Source organism: Glandiceps talaboti, chromosome 9 (genome assembly GCF_964340395.1).
Source record: "Glandiceps talaboti chromosome 9, keGlaTala1.1, whole genome shotgun sequence".
Lineage (NCBI taxonomy): Eukaryota > Metazoa > Hemichordata > Enteropneusta > Spengelidae > Glandiceps > Glandiceps talaboti.
In genome coordinates this window covers 8,260,331-8,278,194 of record NC_135557.1, presented here as the reverse complement: position 1 = coordinate 8,278,194, position 17,864 = coordinate 8,260,331, and the positions used below count along the sequence as shown (strand labels likewise).

The following is a 17,864-nucleotide window of genomic DNA, read 5'->3' as shown; positions in this document are numbered from 1 at the left end:
GATTTCACAATGTATGTACTTGAATGGCTCCGGATATCGCGTAAAGTCTCGTTCTCGCGCGAGATTACATTGGACCGCCATTTTGAAACCTGTTTGTGTTTTGATCGCTCGTCTCCAAACCGGAGTATTCGCCATGAATCTCGCACTTTTAGGTACTTGTTTCTTTCTTTTTTGTGTAACACGTATTTATGCTATTTCAAGCGTTTCTTGAATGATCATACTGCAATATTGTGCGGAACGAAAGCTCTCAATTTTCAAGTCGCAAGGTCTATCGTATCGTGCTGAAGGCAAATCAAATTGATTCCGAAACCTGCATTGCTGCATATGATGCTGGTAATCCATTCACACAGCGTGTGTTTCTCTTGTTTTGTGCTACCAACAGTTTTGTTACTCTCGAACATAGGTGACATATTTGCATGTCAATAATCAAGTTTACATAGAACTATATACTCGTACACGCTCTTTTGTCATCAAATATTGGCAGTAAATTAGTCCGGGGGGGGGGGGGGGGGGTCCTTTCCTTCCTACTTGAAGTACAAAATGTTCAATCATGTAGTATCGATATGTAGTATGTACTAGCAGTGCAAAATACTCATTGTATATATTTTGCACAATATTGGGAAAACCCCACAAGCTACATAAAGCATGTGTTGGGGTACACAAATAAGGTCACAGTCCTTTCATGTATTGATATGTAAATATGATGACCCCATAAGCAAAACAAAACATTTAATTGTTTTGTATTCAGCCTCACCATGAAGGTATCTCCCCTTGTCATAGTATATTTATACCTCCATGGTCTCACTTACTGAAGACTAAGAGAATGATATTGTGCAGTTCAGTATGATAACCAGGACACATACAACAAAGAGGGCAGTCATAATTTTGCAAGTTATCATGTACATGTACACACAAACACTTTCCACTTTCACAGCTACACATGTATATGTATAGGGTACTAACTAGTCCTGCTTGGAGGAAATTGAGACTCAGTTCTGATGATGTCCATTCTCCTTTCTAAAGATATGTTGTGGGACATTGTCAGGATTGAGTCCTGTACTCCATAAGCAAGCAGGACTAGGTACCTTAGCAATATAAATTTCACCACCACTAAAAACTCTCAAACTTGTTGTCTCGGTTACCCAGACCCTCACTGCCTGAGGCTCTTCTATGTGACCACCCAGATGAGAATCTGGGGAAACCACACTCCTTTGTACTACCCTGTGCCAGAAGTCACACAGTACATTTCTTTGAAGTCATAAAAATGGGCTTACCAGGCGTGTTTGTTGTAATTAATATATATCAGTCACTTGAGAAGTGATAACCTGTTGTGAAGGTACTGAAATTGTTCAGTCTTCAATGTTGTTCCCCAGCATGCACTGCTCCCAGAGATAGATCGAGGTAGGGTAGTTACGTGTAATGTGGTCTTCCCTGACTCTTGTGTGGGAGGTCTCGTAGAAGAGCCCCAAACGATGAGAGTTTCTTTGGGTGACCGAGACTATCTAACTTATGATGTGTGTGAAAGAAGACAATCACCTTTAATTATAGACTAATTTTAATCATTGGAAACAAATGGTACAATTTTACTATTTACCTGTATATATTCACTGGACCGTTCCTCATTCCAATCTACATGTACATTGTAGTCTAGAGGCTATGTGTGGCTGTGAATGTCATGATCTCTCTTCTCTGAAAAGATTCTTAGCCACAGATAGCCTCTAGACTATCACATTGTAAGTAACTGCTTATAATTGCATCTACCAAATTTACATTTCAGAAAGCTTCGGACAGAATTACCCTGAGGTGAGTTAGAGTTTTAATAATAGAATAATGTAATAAGATTGTAGTTTAGAATATACAAAAATGAACAGTTTTCTATTGGGTTCTACATTCTACAAGCAAACAGAGCCAGTGAACAGTACCTTAAAACAGGTTGTACAATCTATCTCATCCTCTGTTCATGTCAGAAGTCAGTGACTCCATATTTATATACTTAACTTTCAGATGGGAAGATCATTAACATATCTTGAGGTACATTTTTGCTTGCATGTACATGTTTTTTGTACTCACTTGTACAACATAGCAAAGTTCAGTTAATTGCAAATGATGGTTAAAATATACATCAGTAAGTAGAATACAGTGAGTACCTTTAAATATGCAAGTTAATTTTGAGCCCTGCTTTTAAAATGCAGAAAAAAATACATCGCAATGGCAAAAAACATATCAACTCAGCTTGTGTCCCTTTAAAAACTCATATTATTTTTCTCTATCATATCTAGGAGAGTGATGGAACTCTGGACTGTATCAGCATGGCAATTACATGTGCCTTTAACAAACGAGGTACACTGTTAGCAGTTGGATGTAATGATGGAAGAATTGTGGTGTGGGATTTCTTGACCCGTGGTATTGCCAAGATTATCAGTGCACATGTACATCCAGTATGTTCACTAAGGTAATGTTAACATGTACATCCAGTATGTTCACTAAGGTAATGTTAACGTGAAATGCGTCGTGGAAATAAACTCTTTAAACTTTTACTGTTACTTTGTTCTAGAAAACTCTAACTCATTCTTATTAGTTAAATTCAAGAAATAAAATGAGCGATCACTGTGTACATTTTTGAAATAGTATTCAAAATATTAGGAAAATTAAGATATTTGAAAAATCCAAAATACTGTCTTAACTCTGAGAAAATTTAATCTCCTTGCAAACAGACGATGAAATTCCAATTTTCTTTAAATTATTTCAAGCTTTCATGTGACAAAGTTTGGAAAGATTTTAGGAACTTTGCAGTGTGAATTTTGCCCCTGGGGTGCATTCTACCATAACCAGAGCTCTCTTCAGTTCTCTTCCCATCTTAGAGAGCTGTGATTGACTTTATGATAATTGATAACAAGAGAATGAATAATAATAAATTGTCGAATATAAATTGATACTTGACTTCATTGTCTATAGTCTATTAGTGATAAAGTTACCTTTTCTTGAAATCTTGTTTTGACTCCACTAAAACCAAATGAGTCAGACGAAAGCTATGTAGTTGCTTCAAAATTAGAATTGTGCACCATGAATACATTATTTCTGTTGACTCCCATGATGCAATGGTGCTGGCCCATTGTGAGGATACACTGTAAAGGTACATGTACAGGATCAACTTGATGTTTTCCTGAAATTGTAAGTTATCAAAGGTGATGTAAAATCATGTAATAAATCTTCAAAACCCATAATTTATGAAAATGTCTTTATTTCCTAGAGTGGTGTTCCCCTTGAACACTTTTGTGTCCTGAAAATCATGTCAAAACAATTTACATGTACGAATGTTCTTTGTTTTATGTACATGTACGAATAACTTCTTTACAAAATGAAATTTATTTCTTTTGTTTGTTTTATATACAGTTGGAGTCGTAATGGTCATAGACTGTTGAGTGCATCAACTGATAATATAGTATGTATCTGGGATGTATTAACGGGAGAAGGTGACCAACGGTATCGCTTTCCATCACCAGTACTTAAAGTCCAATTCAATCCCAGAAACTCGTAAGTTACATGTATTAGTGTTCTCATGTTCCATCACCCGTACTTAAAACTTTAAATCTAGAAACTGATACATTTTCAATGTTATCACTTTCCATTACCCAGTACTTCAAGATGGCAAATGTATTTTTGAGTCATGTCTGTAATATTGTACTGTCTTCATATCTTTGTACAGGACAACATTGTTAGTCTGCCCTATGAAACAAGCTCCAGTTGTAGTGGAAGGAAATGGTAGTTATAACGTTCTTCCCTTAGATGACGAGGTAAGTAAAGGTGAAAGGTCAAACTGTCTAGTCTTGGAGAATATATTGTTCATGGTTCCAAGAAGCAATAGGACACTACAATATAGTTACTATGGAATGGTAAATTGGAAACGAATGTGATGTTTTGATCCATCTACTATAGACCTTGATCATGCAATTTCACCATTGGCGTCTCTCCCCAAACTGGTGGAATAGTATGTCTAGTCTTGTAACAACACCTCAGACCTATGCTTGCAAGATTGCTAAAGACAAAGACCGAGAATGATAGTGCCACTGGCAAGCCCTATACAGTGCCTTTGGTGCTAATGCTATGTGCGACCCTTGGCCACTTTTAAAGTTTAATACATGAATTGCCTGAGGCTGTAGCAGCTAGACTAAATAATGTCTAGCAATTTATAACTATATATTTGAATAATTTTATCAAATATGTCATACTCTCACCTTGAAGTTTGACTGTTAACTGAATTCTTATTACCTGGAATTGAATTTTACAAAGGAATGATCATTTGATTACTTACATAAACATTAACTCAGTCTCCACACGCTACATTTAGTAACACATGCAAGTAACAGAAGCGAACCTTCTTGTTCTATTTTGACTCTCTAGCATGAGGTAAAATGATAGTATTGCAGATACTTAGTCAACCTTCTTGTTCTATTTTGACTCTCTAGCATGAGGTAAAATGATAGTATTGCAGATACTTAGTCAACCTTCTTGTTCTATTTTGACCCTTTAATATGAGATAAAATACTATTACAGGTACTGAGAATAAGTCAACCTTCTTGTTCTATTTTGACCCTCTACCATGAGATAAAATACTATTACAGGTACTGAGAATAAGTCAACCTTCTTGTTCTATTTTGACCCTCTAATATGAGATAAAATGCTATTACAGGTAGTGAGAATAAGTCAACCTTCTTGTTCTATTTTGACCCTCTACCATGAGATAAAATACTATTACAGGTACTGAGAATAAGTCAACCTTCTTGTTCTATTTTGACCCTCTAATATGAGATAAAATACTATTACAGGTACTGAGAATAAGTCAACCTTCTTGTTCTATTTTGACCCTCTAATATGAGATAAAATACTATTACAGGTACTGAGAATAAGTCAACCTTCTTGTTCTATTTTGACCCTCTACCATGAGATAAAATACTATTACAGGTACTGAGAATAAGTCAACCTTCTTGTTCTATTTTGACCCTCTAATATGAGATAAAATGCTATTACAGGTACTGAGAATAAGTCAACCTTCTTGTTCTATTTTGACCCTCTAATATGAGATAAAATGCTATTACAGGTAGTGAGAATAAGTCAACCTTCTTGTTCTATTTTGACCCTCTAATATGAGATAAAATACTATTACAGGTAGTGAGAATAAGTCAACCTTCTTGTTCTATTTTGACCCTTTAATATGAGATAAAATACTATTACAGGTAGTGAGAATAAGTCAACCTTCTTGTTCTATTTTGACCCTCTAATATGAGATAAAATGCTATTACAGGTAGTGAGAATAAGTCAACCTTCTTGTTCTATTTTGACCCTCTAATATGAGGTAAAATGCTATTACAGGTACTGAGAATAAGTCAACCTTCTTGTTCTATTTTGACTCTCTAGCATGAGATAAAATGGTATTACAGGTACTGAGAATAAGTCAACCTTCTTGTTCTATTTTGACCCTCTAATATGAGATAAAATACTATTACAGGTACTGAGAATAAGTCAACCTTCTTGTTCTATTTTGACCCTCTAGTATGAGGTAAAATGCTATTACAGGTACTGAGAATAAGTCAACATTCTTGTTCTATTTTGACCCTCTAATATGAGATAAAATACTATTACAGGTATTGAGAATAAGTCAACCTTCTTGTTCTATTTTGACCCTCTAGTATGAGGTAAAATGCTATTACAGGTACTGAGAATAAGTCAACATTCTTGTTCTATTTTGACCCTCTAATATGATTTGAAATACTATTACAGGTCCTGAGAATAAGTCAACCTTCTTGTTCTATTTTGACCCTCTACCATGAGATAAAATGCTATTACAGGTCCTGAGAATAAGTCAACCTTCTTGTTCTATTTTGACCCTCTAATATGATTTGAAATACTATTACAGGTACTGAGAATAAGTCAACCTTCTTGTTCTATTTTGACCCTCTAATATGAGATAAAATGCTATTACAGGTACTGAGAATAAGTCAACCTTCTTGTTCTATTTTGACTCTCTAGCATGAGATAAAATGGTATTACAGGTACTGAGAATAAGTCAACCTTCTTGTTCTATTTTGACCCTCTAATATGAGATAAAATACTATTACAGGTACTGAGAATAAGTCAACCTTCTTGTTCTATTTTGACCCTCTAGTATGAGGTAAAATGCTATTACAGGTACTGAGAATAAGTCAACATTCTTGTTCTATTTTGACCCTCTAGTATGAGGTAAAATGCTATTACAGGTACTGAGAATAAGTCAACCTTCTTGTTCTATTTTGACCCTCTAATATGAGATAAAATGCTATTACAGGTACTGAGAATAAGTCAACCTTCTTGTTCTATTTTGACCCTCTAATATGAGATAAAATACTATTACAGGTACTGAGAATAAGTCAACCTTCTTGTTCTATTTTGACCCTCTAGTATGAGGTAAAATGCTATTACAGGTACTGAGAATAAGTCAACATTCTTGTTCTATTTTGACCCTCTAATATGATTTGAAATACTATTACAGGTCCTGAGAATAAGTCAACCTTCTTGTTCTATTTTGACCCTCTACCATGAGATAAAATGCTATTACAGGTCCTGAGAATAAGTCAACCTTCTTGTTCTATTTTGACCCTCTAATATGATTTGAAATACTATTACAGGTACTGAGAATAAGTCAACCTTCTTGTTCTATTTTGACCCTCTAATATGAGATAAAATACTATTACAGGTACTGAGAATAAGTCAACCTTCTTGTTCTATTTTGACCCTCTAATACGAGATAAAATACTATTACAGGTACTGAGAATAAGTCAACCTTCTTGTTCTATTTTGACCCTCTAATATGAGATAAAATGCTATTACAGGTACTGAGAATAAGTCAACCTTCTTGTTCTATTTTGACCCTCTACCATGAGATAAAATACTATTACAGGTACTGAGAATAAGTCAACCTTCTTGTTCTATTTTGACCCTCTAATATGAGATAAAATACTATTACAGGTACTGAGAATAAGTCAACCTTCTTGTTCTATTTTGACTCTCTAGCATGAGATAAAATACTATTACAGGTACTGAGAATAAGTCAACCTTCTTGTTCTATTTTGACCCTCTAATATGAGATAAAATGCTATTACAGGTACTGAGAATAAGTCAACCTTCTTGTTCTATTTTGACCCTCTAATATGAGGTAAAACACTATTACAGGTACTGAGAATAAGTCAACCTTCTTGTTCTATTTTGACCCTCTAATATGAGGTAAAACACTATTACAGGTACTGAGAATAAGTCAACCTTCTTGTTCTATTTTGACTCTAGCATTACTGAGAACTAGCAACCTAATTTGAAATATTCGATAGATAGGAATGAAGTGTCATTGATAGATGATTGTTTAGCTGATCATAGTGTTATCTGTTATAGTGTTGTTATCATAGTGTTCTAATCTTGTCTCTCCACAGTCTGATATGAACATTGTAGCATCGTTTGACAGACGAGGGGATCACATATACATGGGCAATGCTAAAGGCAAGGTTAGTACACATACAAAGCAGCATACTTAACACTAGATACACACATGTATGGAACTGCCTCTTGTAGAAGTCAGGTGTTTGTATAAATATGACCACATACTGTATTTTCATCAGACATCACCAAAACTATATTTGTTTTTTTTTACTGTAAAATAGGTAATGAAGAACAACACTTCACATTCTACAAATGAGAACACAATACAAGTAACACAGTGTTAGTACAGAAGTCAGTGAATTCGGTTTTTTGTACATGTATGAATTTTAGATTTGTATCAGACTTCCACAACATATCAGTTGTACTAGCCTGTTTCTACTTCACTGGAAAATATAGCAATAGTTACTGACTACCTTATAAATATGCAGCATAATTGCTTGTAAGTTCAGCTTGTGTCCCTTTAATTGCAGTATTCTCTGCTGTAGTACTTCTATGAGTGTACGTTAGCGAGTGACAGTGCAACAGAAAACACTGCAAGCACAAGTGCAAATACCCCAAGTACCAACACACTGGAACTCATAGGAGCTCTATTATTACTATATATGTTTATCTGAAACAAAAAAACAAAAAAACGTAAAATGACACTGTGATGCGATCATCATTAGCATGAACGATCGTGTCCTCATTTGCATATCATTTCATGCAGGTATGCAATAAAGTTTTTGGTATTGTATTGCAGTGAAAATACCACTAGTATATGTGTGTGCCAGTGCAAGTAATGTCTGGTACATATGTAATAATGTACACATTACCATCAACAGTTAATAGATAAATAAAGGATCAATCGAAGCGAATGTTTGTATTTTTCAAACAGACAAATATTCACTGAAAATAACAAATTTTTCAGCTGCTGTCACTATTTCTGTTTTCCCATTGTCTTTTTTTTAAATTTCAGATCTGTGTTATAGAAACCAAGACTTTAGAACTAGTAGCATCGTTTCGTGTTACCACGGGAACTAGTAATACCACAGCTATCAAATCTATAGAGTTTGCCAGGAGAGGAAAGTAAGTAAAACTGATAATACTCAGACTAGTAGCATCATTTTATGTTACCATGGGAACTAGTAATACCACAGCTATCAAATCTATAGAGTTTGCAAGGAGAGGAAAGTAAGTAAAACTAGTAATATTCAGAAAAAAATGATAATTACATGTATATCTTAGTTCTGAACTTGGTACATAGATTATTTACTTACTTAATATATTCCTGAGCAAAGAAACAATGTTTGTGGCTGATACTACCGAACCAGAATGACTATAGTGTTTCAATTAGGCAGCACCATGTGCTTGTTACATTTTTTGTCAGAAACAACACAAAAAATACAGACACTGATAGGGTGCATTCTCGAGTCATAAAATGATATATTTTAACTTGCGGTGAACACAAATCAACATCACTGTCAGATGAAACAAAGAAGATTGATAGACAAAACTGTTTATTTGTGTTCACAGTGAGATAAGATGTAACATTGTATGTGTGTGCAACTATCAGTGTGTGTGTGTTTTTGTTTGTGTAATAGATAGCAAAAAATGTGTGAGATGTTAAAAGTATTTAGTGACCTCCCTAGGTCTTTGAAGCAGTTGTAGGACTGTGATGTTTGACTGAAGTCCAGTGATGTTTCTAATCTCACCAAACATCCTTGAAGGATAGCACTACTAGACTTACACTTGTATGTAATATTTCAAATCTTTTAGATCTCGCTTTCTTTCGAAACTACTTTGGCGTCCAGATATAATACTACTTGTACTTTTTTTGTGTGTATCTTTAGTTGTTTCTTAGTGAACTCGGCTGACAGAATTATCCGTGTATATGAGAGTGGTGAAGTATTAGCATGTGGGAAAGATGGTGAACCCGAACCTATTCAAAAACTACAAGATTTAGTTAACAGAACACCTTGGAAAAAATGTTGCTTCTCAGGAGATGGGGAATACATCGTAGCAGGTAACTATCTTGTCTAAAATGTCAGACAGCCCCCAGTCATGGGCACTCTAACCATTCAACCTGTAGCAAGCCTGGAAATGACAGGTTGCAGGTGGCTGCCGTAATTATAATCGCAAAAGTCCTTGAGTAAGTATAGAACAGAAAAAACTTGTAGCACAAGATAGAAATGCATTTCAAAAACACTTTGAGAAATGACCGCTTGCTTGACATATATTAACTGAGGTACACAGGGTACTGTTATGAAATGCTTATCCAAAACAGCAAAGTTCAAAAACCTTCACATTAATTCATTTTAGTAGGTGCACATTTCGCATATAGGTACCCAAAACAATGTTTCAGTCTTGCACTGCAGTGCAAATACTAGCAGTATGTTGACACACTAATGCCAGTAATGACGGGTACATAAAATGTACATGTGTGTAGTAATCTACATTTCTTGAAAATGTTTGACGTCAGGTTCTGCCAGACAGCATGCTCTTTACATATGGGAGAAGAGTATTGGAAATTTAGTGAAAATATTACATGGTACAAGGGGAGAGTTATTACTAGATGTAGTGTGGCATCCAGTCAGACCAATCATAGCATCCGTCTCAAGTGGTGTGGTGTCTGTCTGGGCACAGAATCAAGTGGTAAGTACCAATCATAGCATCTGTCTTAAGTGGTGTAGTGTCTATCTGGGCAAAGTGTCTAGTCAGACCAATCATAGCATTTGTCTCATGTGGTGAGGTGTTAAGTATCAAGTTGTGAGTATTTTGATCCAATCATATCACATGTAACATTATTAATGAGGAATTTGTGTTGGTAAAATGACATAAGAACACAGAGTGACTTTACCGATGTACTGTACTTACCATCCTTAGCAATACAGTGGCACGTTAAGGATTATCACTCAATATGACATCATATCATTTTTTGTCATTTTCCATTTCAGGAAAACTGGAGTGCATTTGCCCCAGATTTTAAAGAATTAGATGAAAATGTGGAATATGAAGAAAAAGAAAATGAATTTGATATTGAAGATGAAGATAAATCAATTGAAGACCCCATAGGTCAGTAGTTATGTATCAATTGAAGAACCCATAGGTCAGTAGTTATGTATCAATTGAAGACCCCATAGGTCAGTGGTTATGTATCAATTGAAGACCTCATAGGTCAGTGGTTATGTATCCATTGAAGACCCCATAGGTCAGTGGTTATGTATCCATTGAAGACCCCATAGGTCAGTGGTTATGTATCAATTGAAGACCCCATAGGTCAGTAGTTATGTATCAATTGATGACCCCATAGGTCAGTAGTTATGTATCAATTGAAGACCCCATAGGTCAGTAGTTATGTACCATATCTCAAGCCAAGGTGATAAGTTATTATTAGAGGGACTGGCTTAGAATCTGTAACTTGTTAGGTAGAGAGTTGTTGCTGCCAATTATTTCTAAATGATTAAAGTCCTTGGGTAAGATTTCAACCATCAGTGTATCACAGTCAACCCATCTCTGTACATAAGGAACCTGGTTAGAGGATACAATGTGAAGGATTTTATCCTGCGAAACCACACATTTTATCCCAGTCAACCCATCTCTGTCATAAGGAACCTGGCTAGAGGATACAATGTGAAGGATTTTATCCTGCTAAACCACACATTTTATCACAGTCAACCCGAATGTTAAACCTGGTAGGATAGGGGTTGTTATGCGAGGGTTTTGATCCTGTATGCATTACAAGGCTGCATTCGATTGTGCAGGGAATTCAAGAAGTATAGAGGGTCATTACGTATCTTTGTTAGAGGCTACAATGTCAAGTTTAGAGGTGTTGTATACTGTAGAATGCTGTGAAGAATAGATGGGTCTTTAAGTTCTATATGAAGGCATAAGGTATTGGCTTTTGTCATATTTCTAATGGCAGTGTATTCTGTAGATAGGATGCAGAAGGTGAGAGCAGCCCACCCAACATACCACATGAGTTTGTATTTGGTTTCATACAGTATTAAACTACCGTAGTCTTTCGACAGATGATAGAAATATCCAGGGATTTGGTATCATATGACTAACTTAGGTCTGATATGACGGTTGATGATAGTCCATTCAGAGATATGTATGGTAAAGTCCTGTATGAACAATTTATATTACTCAAGAAGCATATGATATAGGATGGCTAGTCTTTATCATACCTATAAGTTGTCCTATCTTTGTTATCGTCAGACTCTAACCAGTTGGAAGATGAAGAAGTTGATGTAACCAGTGTAGATCCTATAGCAGCTTTCATGAGCAGGTGAGATAATTCAAAGGCCTAACTAGTGGAATTTAGTCTTTATCGTACATTGAACTATTAGTGATCTCACCGCTATGTGAACTCTGACATAATGCAGATTAGCAAATTTGGCATGTTGATAGAATCTTGTGGTAATCATAGACATCATGCTGTGATACTCTGTGTTTGTCACCAAGCAAAAAGCAATTCACTGAGATATACATAGCTGATGACAACTGAACTTTACTTCACTAATAACATATAAGAACATGGGATCCAAACATTGTTCTCAGTTATCAATTATCTCATGCTTATTTTGATTTTTTTTTAAAAGTGATGAATGTATGTTTACTTTCTTGCCAAAAAATTTGAAAATATTTTTAACAAACTGATGTTTTTTTTTGTATCTTAGTGATGAAGAGAATGAAGACAAAGAAGCGTTGTTATATTTACCCATTGCACCAGAGGTCGATGAACCTGAAGAAGGGGGATGGGCACAACCAGCTGATCCAGTAAGTTACACAAAAGTTTAATAGAGAAGTCTACGGGAGCATTATCGTGCAGATGTACACATAATGATGCGTACAAAGTTGTGTTTAGTTACTCATTCTGAACACAAACGTTTAAAAGATTGGAATGTGCACGCACACGTTAACATCTTCTGTCCAGAAGACATAACTTTGTTTTCTAGATTTGTTGGTATTTTTGCCATTTTCCATGCAACTCCCCAAACAAAACACCAAACAATCAGTTTACAGTTATGCTTCTGAAATTTGATATAAAAAATGTGACATTTAATAGGAGAAAAATGACAAAAACTGAACATGTATATACAGTTACGTGTTGACTACCATTTTGACGTGACATCATCTGATGCAGAACACCTTGGTTGCTGTGAATCACATGACTATGACCGTACGCGTTTAGAACACACATAAATATATGCATTTAAATTAAAGAGAAAGGAGACTTTGTTTAATGAAAAACTGGATTGTTAAATGAGATGCAAGGGGTTGGGTTAGTACAGTCTAATTGAGCAGTATGGGTTTACAGTGTCTTTGTTTAGGGTAGTATAAAGCAGGTAAAATCTACCTAAGTTCCCATGTCCTTTCACTAGGGTTGCCCACCTAAATTATGTTACAATGTACTAGAAACTATGCCAGTTTTACCGTATTCCCCCTTTCTGTGACCGGGGTTCCCCAACCTTAGTAAAATCACTGGTTGGTACCAATCCAAACTTGGTCAGAAGTGACATACTGGTCTTGCTTGGGAATGTGTTGTTGACTGCTTCAATCGTTGTACAATCACAAGAACAATGGAAACAGTCAACAATACAGCGAAGGTAAGTTGCTAATCTAGACCTGTATGGCACTTCCAACTTAATCCAAATCAATGCCCAACTCAGTACTAATATAGTAATAAGTCGAAGTGAATTCACAAGGTATTTATTCTGTAGTTGTAGATTATAACATTCTCTCTCTATTTATAGACAGATGAAGCAAGTCTAACAGCACAGCAACAACAGCAGCAGCAACAACAACAACAACAACAACAGCAGCAACAACAACAGCAACAACAACAGAAAAGATTATCATCAGGGTCAGAGTCAGCAGCGGTATCACCAAAGAAAAAGAAGACAAAAACCATTGACATAGAACTTGCTGGAGCACCTATAGATGGTAAGTGGACTAATTTATAACTTGCTTTGCACATGAGAAATGTGAGGATGACAAAAGAAACGAACATTGTTGGCAAGCTCAAGCGTAGTGGGCCATGTTCCAAGCATGGTGGTACAGCTATGCTTTCTCTATGCCAGGGAGAACACTGGCAGACAACTGTTAAAATGATTTAGGAACATACATGCAGGTAGATTTTACTCTGTTTTACTAACTCCCTGCTCTGAGCAAAAACACTATTAAGAAACCCTGATGAAATGACTTCAAAACACAGGTAGATTTTACCTATGTACCACCCAGAACATACATACTGGTAGGGAACCCTAGTCAAATAGCTGTATCCTGTTTCTTGTAGAAATCATCCACTTTTGAACTCTACATGTTTTTATTATTGGGTTTCTCTCAAATGGAACATGTTTTTGACACAAAAATAGACTATTCTGGAGTGACAACACAAAAGACACAACAAAGACAGCACAATATTTACCCACTCACACTGAAAATTTGTGAAATGTAATAAGCATGGCTGATCTTTTACAGAGCAGTAGAAACAGACTCCCACAGAAATACAAATGTAAATGTGTATGATTTAGATGGTTTTAATTGTTTAGTTTCCAACTTGTGAGATATTTACTTGTAATGTATACTTCTACTTCCCACTGTATGCTAATATCTCTGTAATTGCATCTTTTGCATTTAAAGGCTTAGTCTAGTTACTATATGTGTAGTCCTTCTCTATGATCTCTTTCTATCATGTGATCATACAGACAAATTCTATCGAAAATCTAGTTAAATCTCCTGCTGGGGAAGTGATGAACCGTGCATGTCAGTAGTAATCCATCACACACTGACACAAGGTTGTAATTGGTTACTCAGTTCAGTTGACTACAAACTCACCTTCAGTTTGAATGTAAGTGATATGAGTACATGATAACATCATCATGTTTATATCAAAGCACCTTGGACCAGTAGCATAAACTATGATGTATTGATGTGGGTGGTAAAAAAGGAATTCTGTGCTAGAGGAATCCATTTGACTGTACGATAGAGATGATCGCAACATGCATAGGACTATAGCATGGTTAAAAAATACACCCAGGCAACTTCAGTTCTCCTCTATATATCTGAACACAGACAGTAAAGCAATAGACTCAAAGTTCCCATATTGTTTTTAAAAAAAACTTAATAATAATTTGTACGCTTTCTTGCAGAAATTCATCCACTTTTGAATTCAAAAGGCGACAGCAAGTCCCGGAAAAAGAGTGCTCCTCGACAGAGCGGAAGATCCAATAAAAAAGACAGTGGACACAGTAAACAAAAAAGTAAAGACAGATCTAAAACTAGAGACATACACTTACAGCATACTGATAGCCCAGATCCAAAAGATCCGATACCCCAAGATGTTCCAACAAATTATTGAGTATGCTTGTGTTGAGAGACTGGGAGAATTTCCATACCTTTAGAAACGTGCTCATTGTAACAAGCAAAAACAATACCATGATGCAATATGTTACAACTAAGTAGCCGAAATGTGTATGTGGTTGGGAGAATTCAGAAGATCCTATATGGCTATCCCCATGATCTTTCAGCAAACTATTGAGTACGCTTATTTGTGGAGGCCGAGAACCTTCTGTGTATAGTTGTAAGAATTCAAGAGATCCAGTATGGCTATCAGATGATGTTTCAACAGACTGTTTAAGTAAACTTGCGTGTACAGGCTGAGAAGGTGTCACACCAGTCCTGTATATAGTTAGGAGAATTCAAAATATCCAGTATGACTCTCCCCATGATGTTTCAACAGACAGTCAAATATACTTGCTCATGCAGGCTGAGAAGGTGCCACACCAGTTGTGTATATAGTTAGGAGAATTCAAATGATCCAGTACAGCTTTCCCCATTTCAACAGACAGTCAAATATACTTGCTCATACAGGCTGAGAAGGTGCCACACCAGTCCTGTATATAGTTAGGAGAATTCAAATGATCCAGTATGACTCCCCATGATGTTTCAAGAGACAGTTAAATATACTTACTCATGCAGGTAGAGGAGGTGCCACACCAGTCCTGTATATAGTTAGGAGAATTCAAATGATCCAGTATGACTCCCCATGATGTTTCAAGAGACAGTTAAATATACTTACTCATGCAGGTAGAGAAGGTGCCACACCAGTCCTGTATATAGTTAGGAGAATTCAAATGATCCAGTATGACTCCCCATGATGTTTCAAGAGACAGTTAAATATACTTACTCATGCAGGTAGAGAAGGTGCCACACCAGTCCTATAGTCGTGAGAATTCAAAAGATCTTTATACGGCTATCCCCATGATCTTTCAACAGACATTTAAGTACACTTGCTTGTGCAGGCAGAGAATTCAAAAGATCCACTATGGCTATCCCATGATGTTTCAATAACCAGATAAGTACACTTGCTTGTACACCTCTAGATGTTCAGACAAGCAATTAAAAGAACTCATTCTGACAGGCCAAAGATATAACAGTGCGAGAATTCCAAGAAGCTTATATGATGATGTATGTGGTGGTGTAAATTCAAGACAATCCATGCCCACAATGTTCAAAAGGGACTTATTTATTGGCATTCAAAAGATAACATTCTCCATGATGTCAAGTGTTGCCTGTACAAGAACTTGGGGAGAGTCTATCCCAACAGAAGTTCTGAAGTCCAAAAACTATGGAGTGTACTTGGTATAAGAAATCACAAGAATCTAATCCCCTAGGTTTTCTTGAATCCGGAGACTCTTTGTTTGGAAGAATTTTAAGTAAAATATTTCATGACATAAAATGTCTCAAGTAACAAACCATGATTTGTATGTATTATGCTAACATTGGCATGTGACTGGATATGAAGAGATGTAGGTGCACTCAGGAATAAGTCAAGTTTCTTGTTCTATTTTGACCCTCAAGCATGAGATAAAACGCTATTATAGGTACTGAGAATAAGTCAAGTTTCTTGTTCTATTTTGACCCCCTAGCATGAGGTAAAATGTTATTACAAGGATTTCTTGGTTATCACCATAACTTACACTCCATGCTCAGTGTTACTAATTGATGTGTATGAGAATAAGACGACCTTCTTGTTCTATTTTGACCCTTAGTACACGTATGAGGTAAATTGTTATTACAGGTACTGAGAAAAGGAAAACCTTAATGACTTCTCGAGACCCTTGATCATATAAGTGACTTCTTTTTTCCAAAGAAAGATGGCAAGTCAGTCAATGAATCGTGTGTTCAATGTCCCCAAATAGAAGAGTCTTTATGTCTTCTGAAAACCAATTTCTGCCCTATAAATGTTGTTAACAGTCAAACTTTCATTTTGTGAATAGTAGCACAGTACAAAATAGTTACTTTGGAACAGTAAATTGGAAATGAATGTGATGTTTCGATCCGTCTACTACGGACCTCAAGACAAAGAAGACCCATCATGAACTCGGACCAAGGATACCAACTACCATCAATTTACGGTTATATTATTCTGCCAGTTTGGAGAGAGATGTTAACACTGAATAATTAATCATCGCGTGATCAAAGTCCTTAGTAGATGGATCGAACCATCGTATTTGTTTCCAATTTACCATTCCAAAGTAACTATATTTTACTGTCATATTGATTCTTGGAACCATGAACAATATATTCTTCACTGTAAATAATATTGTAGTTAGTGTATCAAATAAAGATTTTGGAAATTAGCATAATAAAGTCTGCTTGATGTTTTAATATTTCTAACATTGGAGAGTGTCAGAAGTGACAAGGCAGGCATTAACTTTGATATGTTATTTCTCTGTGCGATACTACAGCATCGTTGTAAACCACAGCCTCTTTTTACCATCCAAGATGCACTGCCAAGAGGCCATGGTTTCATTCACATACAATAGCTGTATTTATCACAGTGGTTTTTGTACATCATCGACATTTTATTGTATTTTGATAGAAATATTCTGATATATATCTCGGGGAAACCAGTGCCTGTGATTTTCACTCACAGTCTTCTACCGAAATTGACAGTTTAGGTTTCTCACCATTACAAAAAATTTAGATTGCTAAAAATGTTTAGGGCCGGAACCAAGTAGAGTTTGTCTTGGTTATCGCAAACACAACTCTTTTATTACGCCTAATTATAAAATTACCTGTTTGTATTTTCCTGTGCGTGTCAAACGAGTCGTTAGTATATAGTCGTAAATTTTTACCTGTAACACCTGCCTACGGCCATACTACGTAGAAAACACAGGTTATCGTCTGATCACCGAAGTTACAGTGTGTAAGCTGCATCGGGCGTGGTTAGTACTTGGATGGGAGACCGCCTGGGAATACCACGTGCCTTTTTGCTCTTCAGTTTTGCTCTTTACTGTTACGCGAGATATGATTCTAAATTATTTTTTTTCTTCTAGATTTCATAGTATTATCAAAAAACGAACAAAGACAACAGCAAAAAGTCAAACAAAGATGTCGGTTACTTTTAAATT

At 35.9% G+C, this 17,864-nt stretch overlaps 1 protein-coding gene across 2 annotated transcripts; it reads left to right on the top strand.

Annotated features, from left to right (window-relative positions):
- Positions 1-4: 4 nt before the first annotated feature.
- On the top strand, positions 5-17,627 carry LOC144440059 (retinoblastoma-binding protein 5 homolog). Of its 2 annotated transcripts, XM_078129301.1 has the most exons (15): positions 5-152; positions 1,778-1,803; positions 2,280-2,452; positions 3,394-3,534; positions 3,707-3,794; positions 7,458-7,529; positions 8,420-8,529; positions 9,294-9,466; positions 9,923-10,095; positions 10,398-10,515; positions 11,662-11,731; positions 12,123-12,222; positions 13,200-13,237; positions 13,298-13,389; positions 14,598-17,627. In XM_078129301.1, the coding sequence occupies exons 1-15, from the start codon at positions 14-16 to the stop codon at positions 14,804-14,806; spliced, it is 1,722 nt and encodes a 573-aa protein (XP_077985427.1). In that variant the 5' UTR covers positions 5-13; the 3' UTR covers positions 14,807-17,627. The 2 variants fall into 2 exon arrangements, with proteins under 2 accessions (XP_077985427.1, XP_077985426.1); XM_078129300.1 differs by having other exon boundaries at positions 9-152; positions 13,200-13,389.
- The last annotated feature ends 237 nt before the right edge of the window (positions 17,628-17,864 follow it).

Excerpts from the sequence above, each read along its gene's own strand:
- LOC144440059 (XM_078129300.1), top strand. The coding sequence starts at position 14 with ATGTACTTGAATGGCTCCGGATATCGCGTAAAGTCTCGTTCTCGCGCG. Across the intron at positions 1,804-2,279 it reads TCGGACAGAATTACCCTGAG|GAGAGTGATGGAACTCTGGA; the intron begins GTGAGTTAGAGT and ends TATCATATCTAG. Across the intron at positions 8,530-9,293 it reads GAGTTTGCCAGGAGAGGAAA|TTGTTTCTTAGTGAACTCGG; the intron begins GTAAGTAAAACT and ends GTGTATCTTTAG.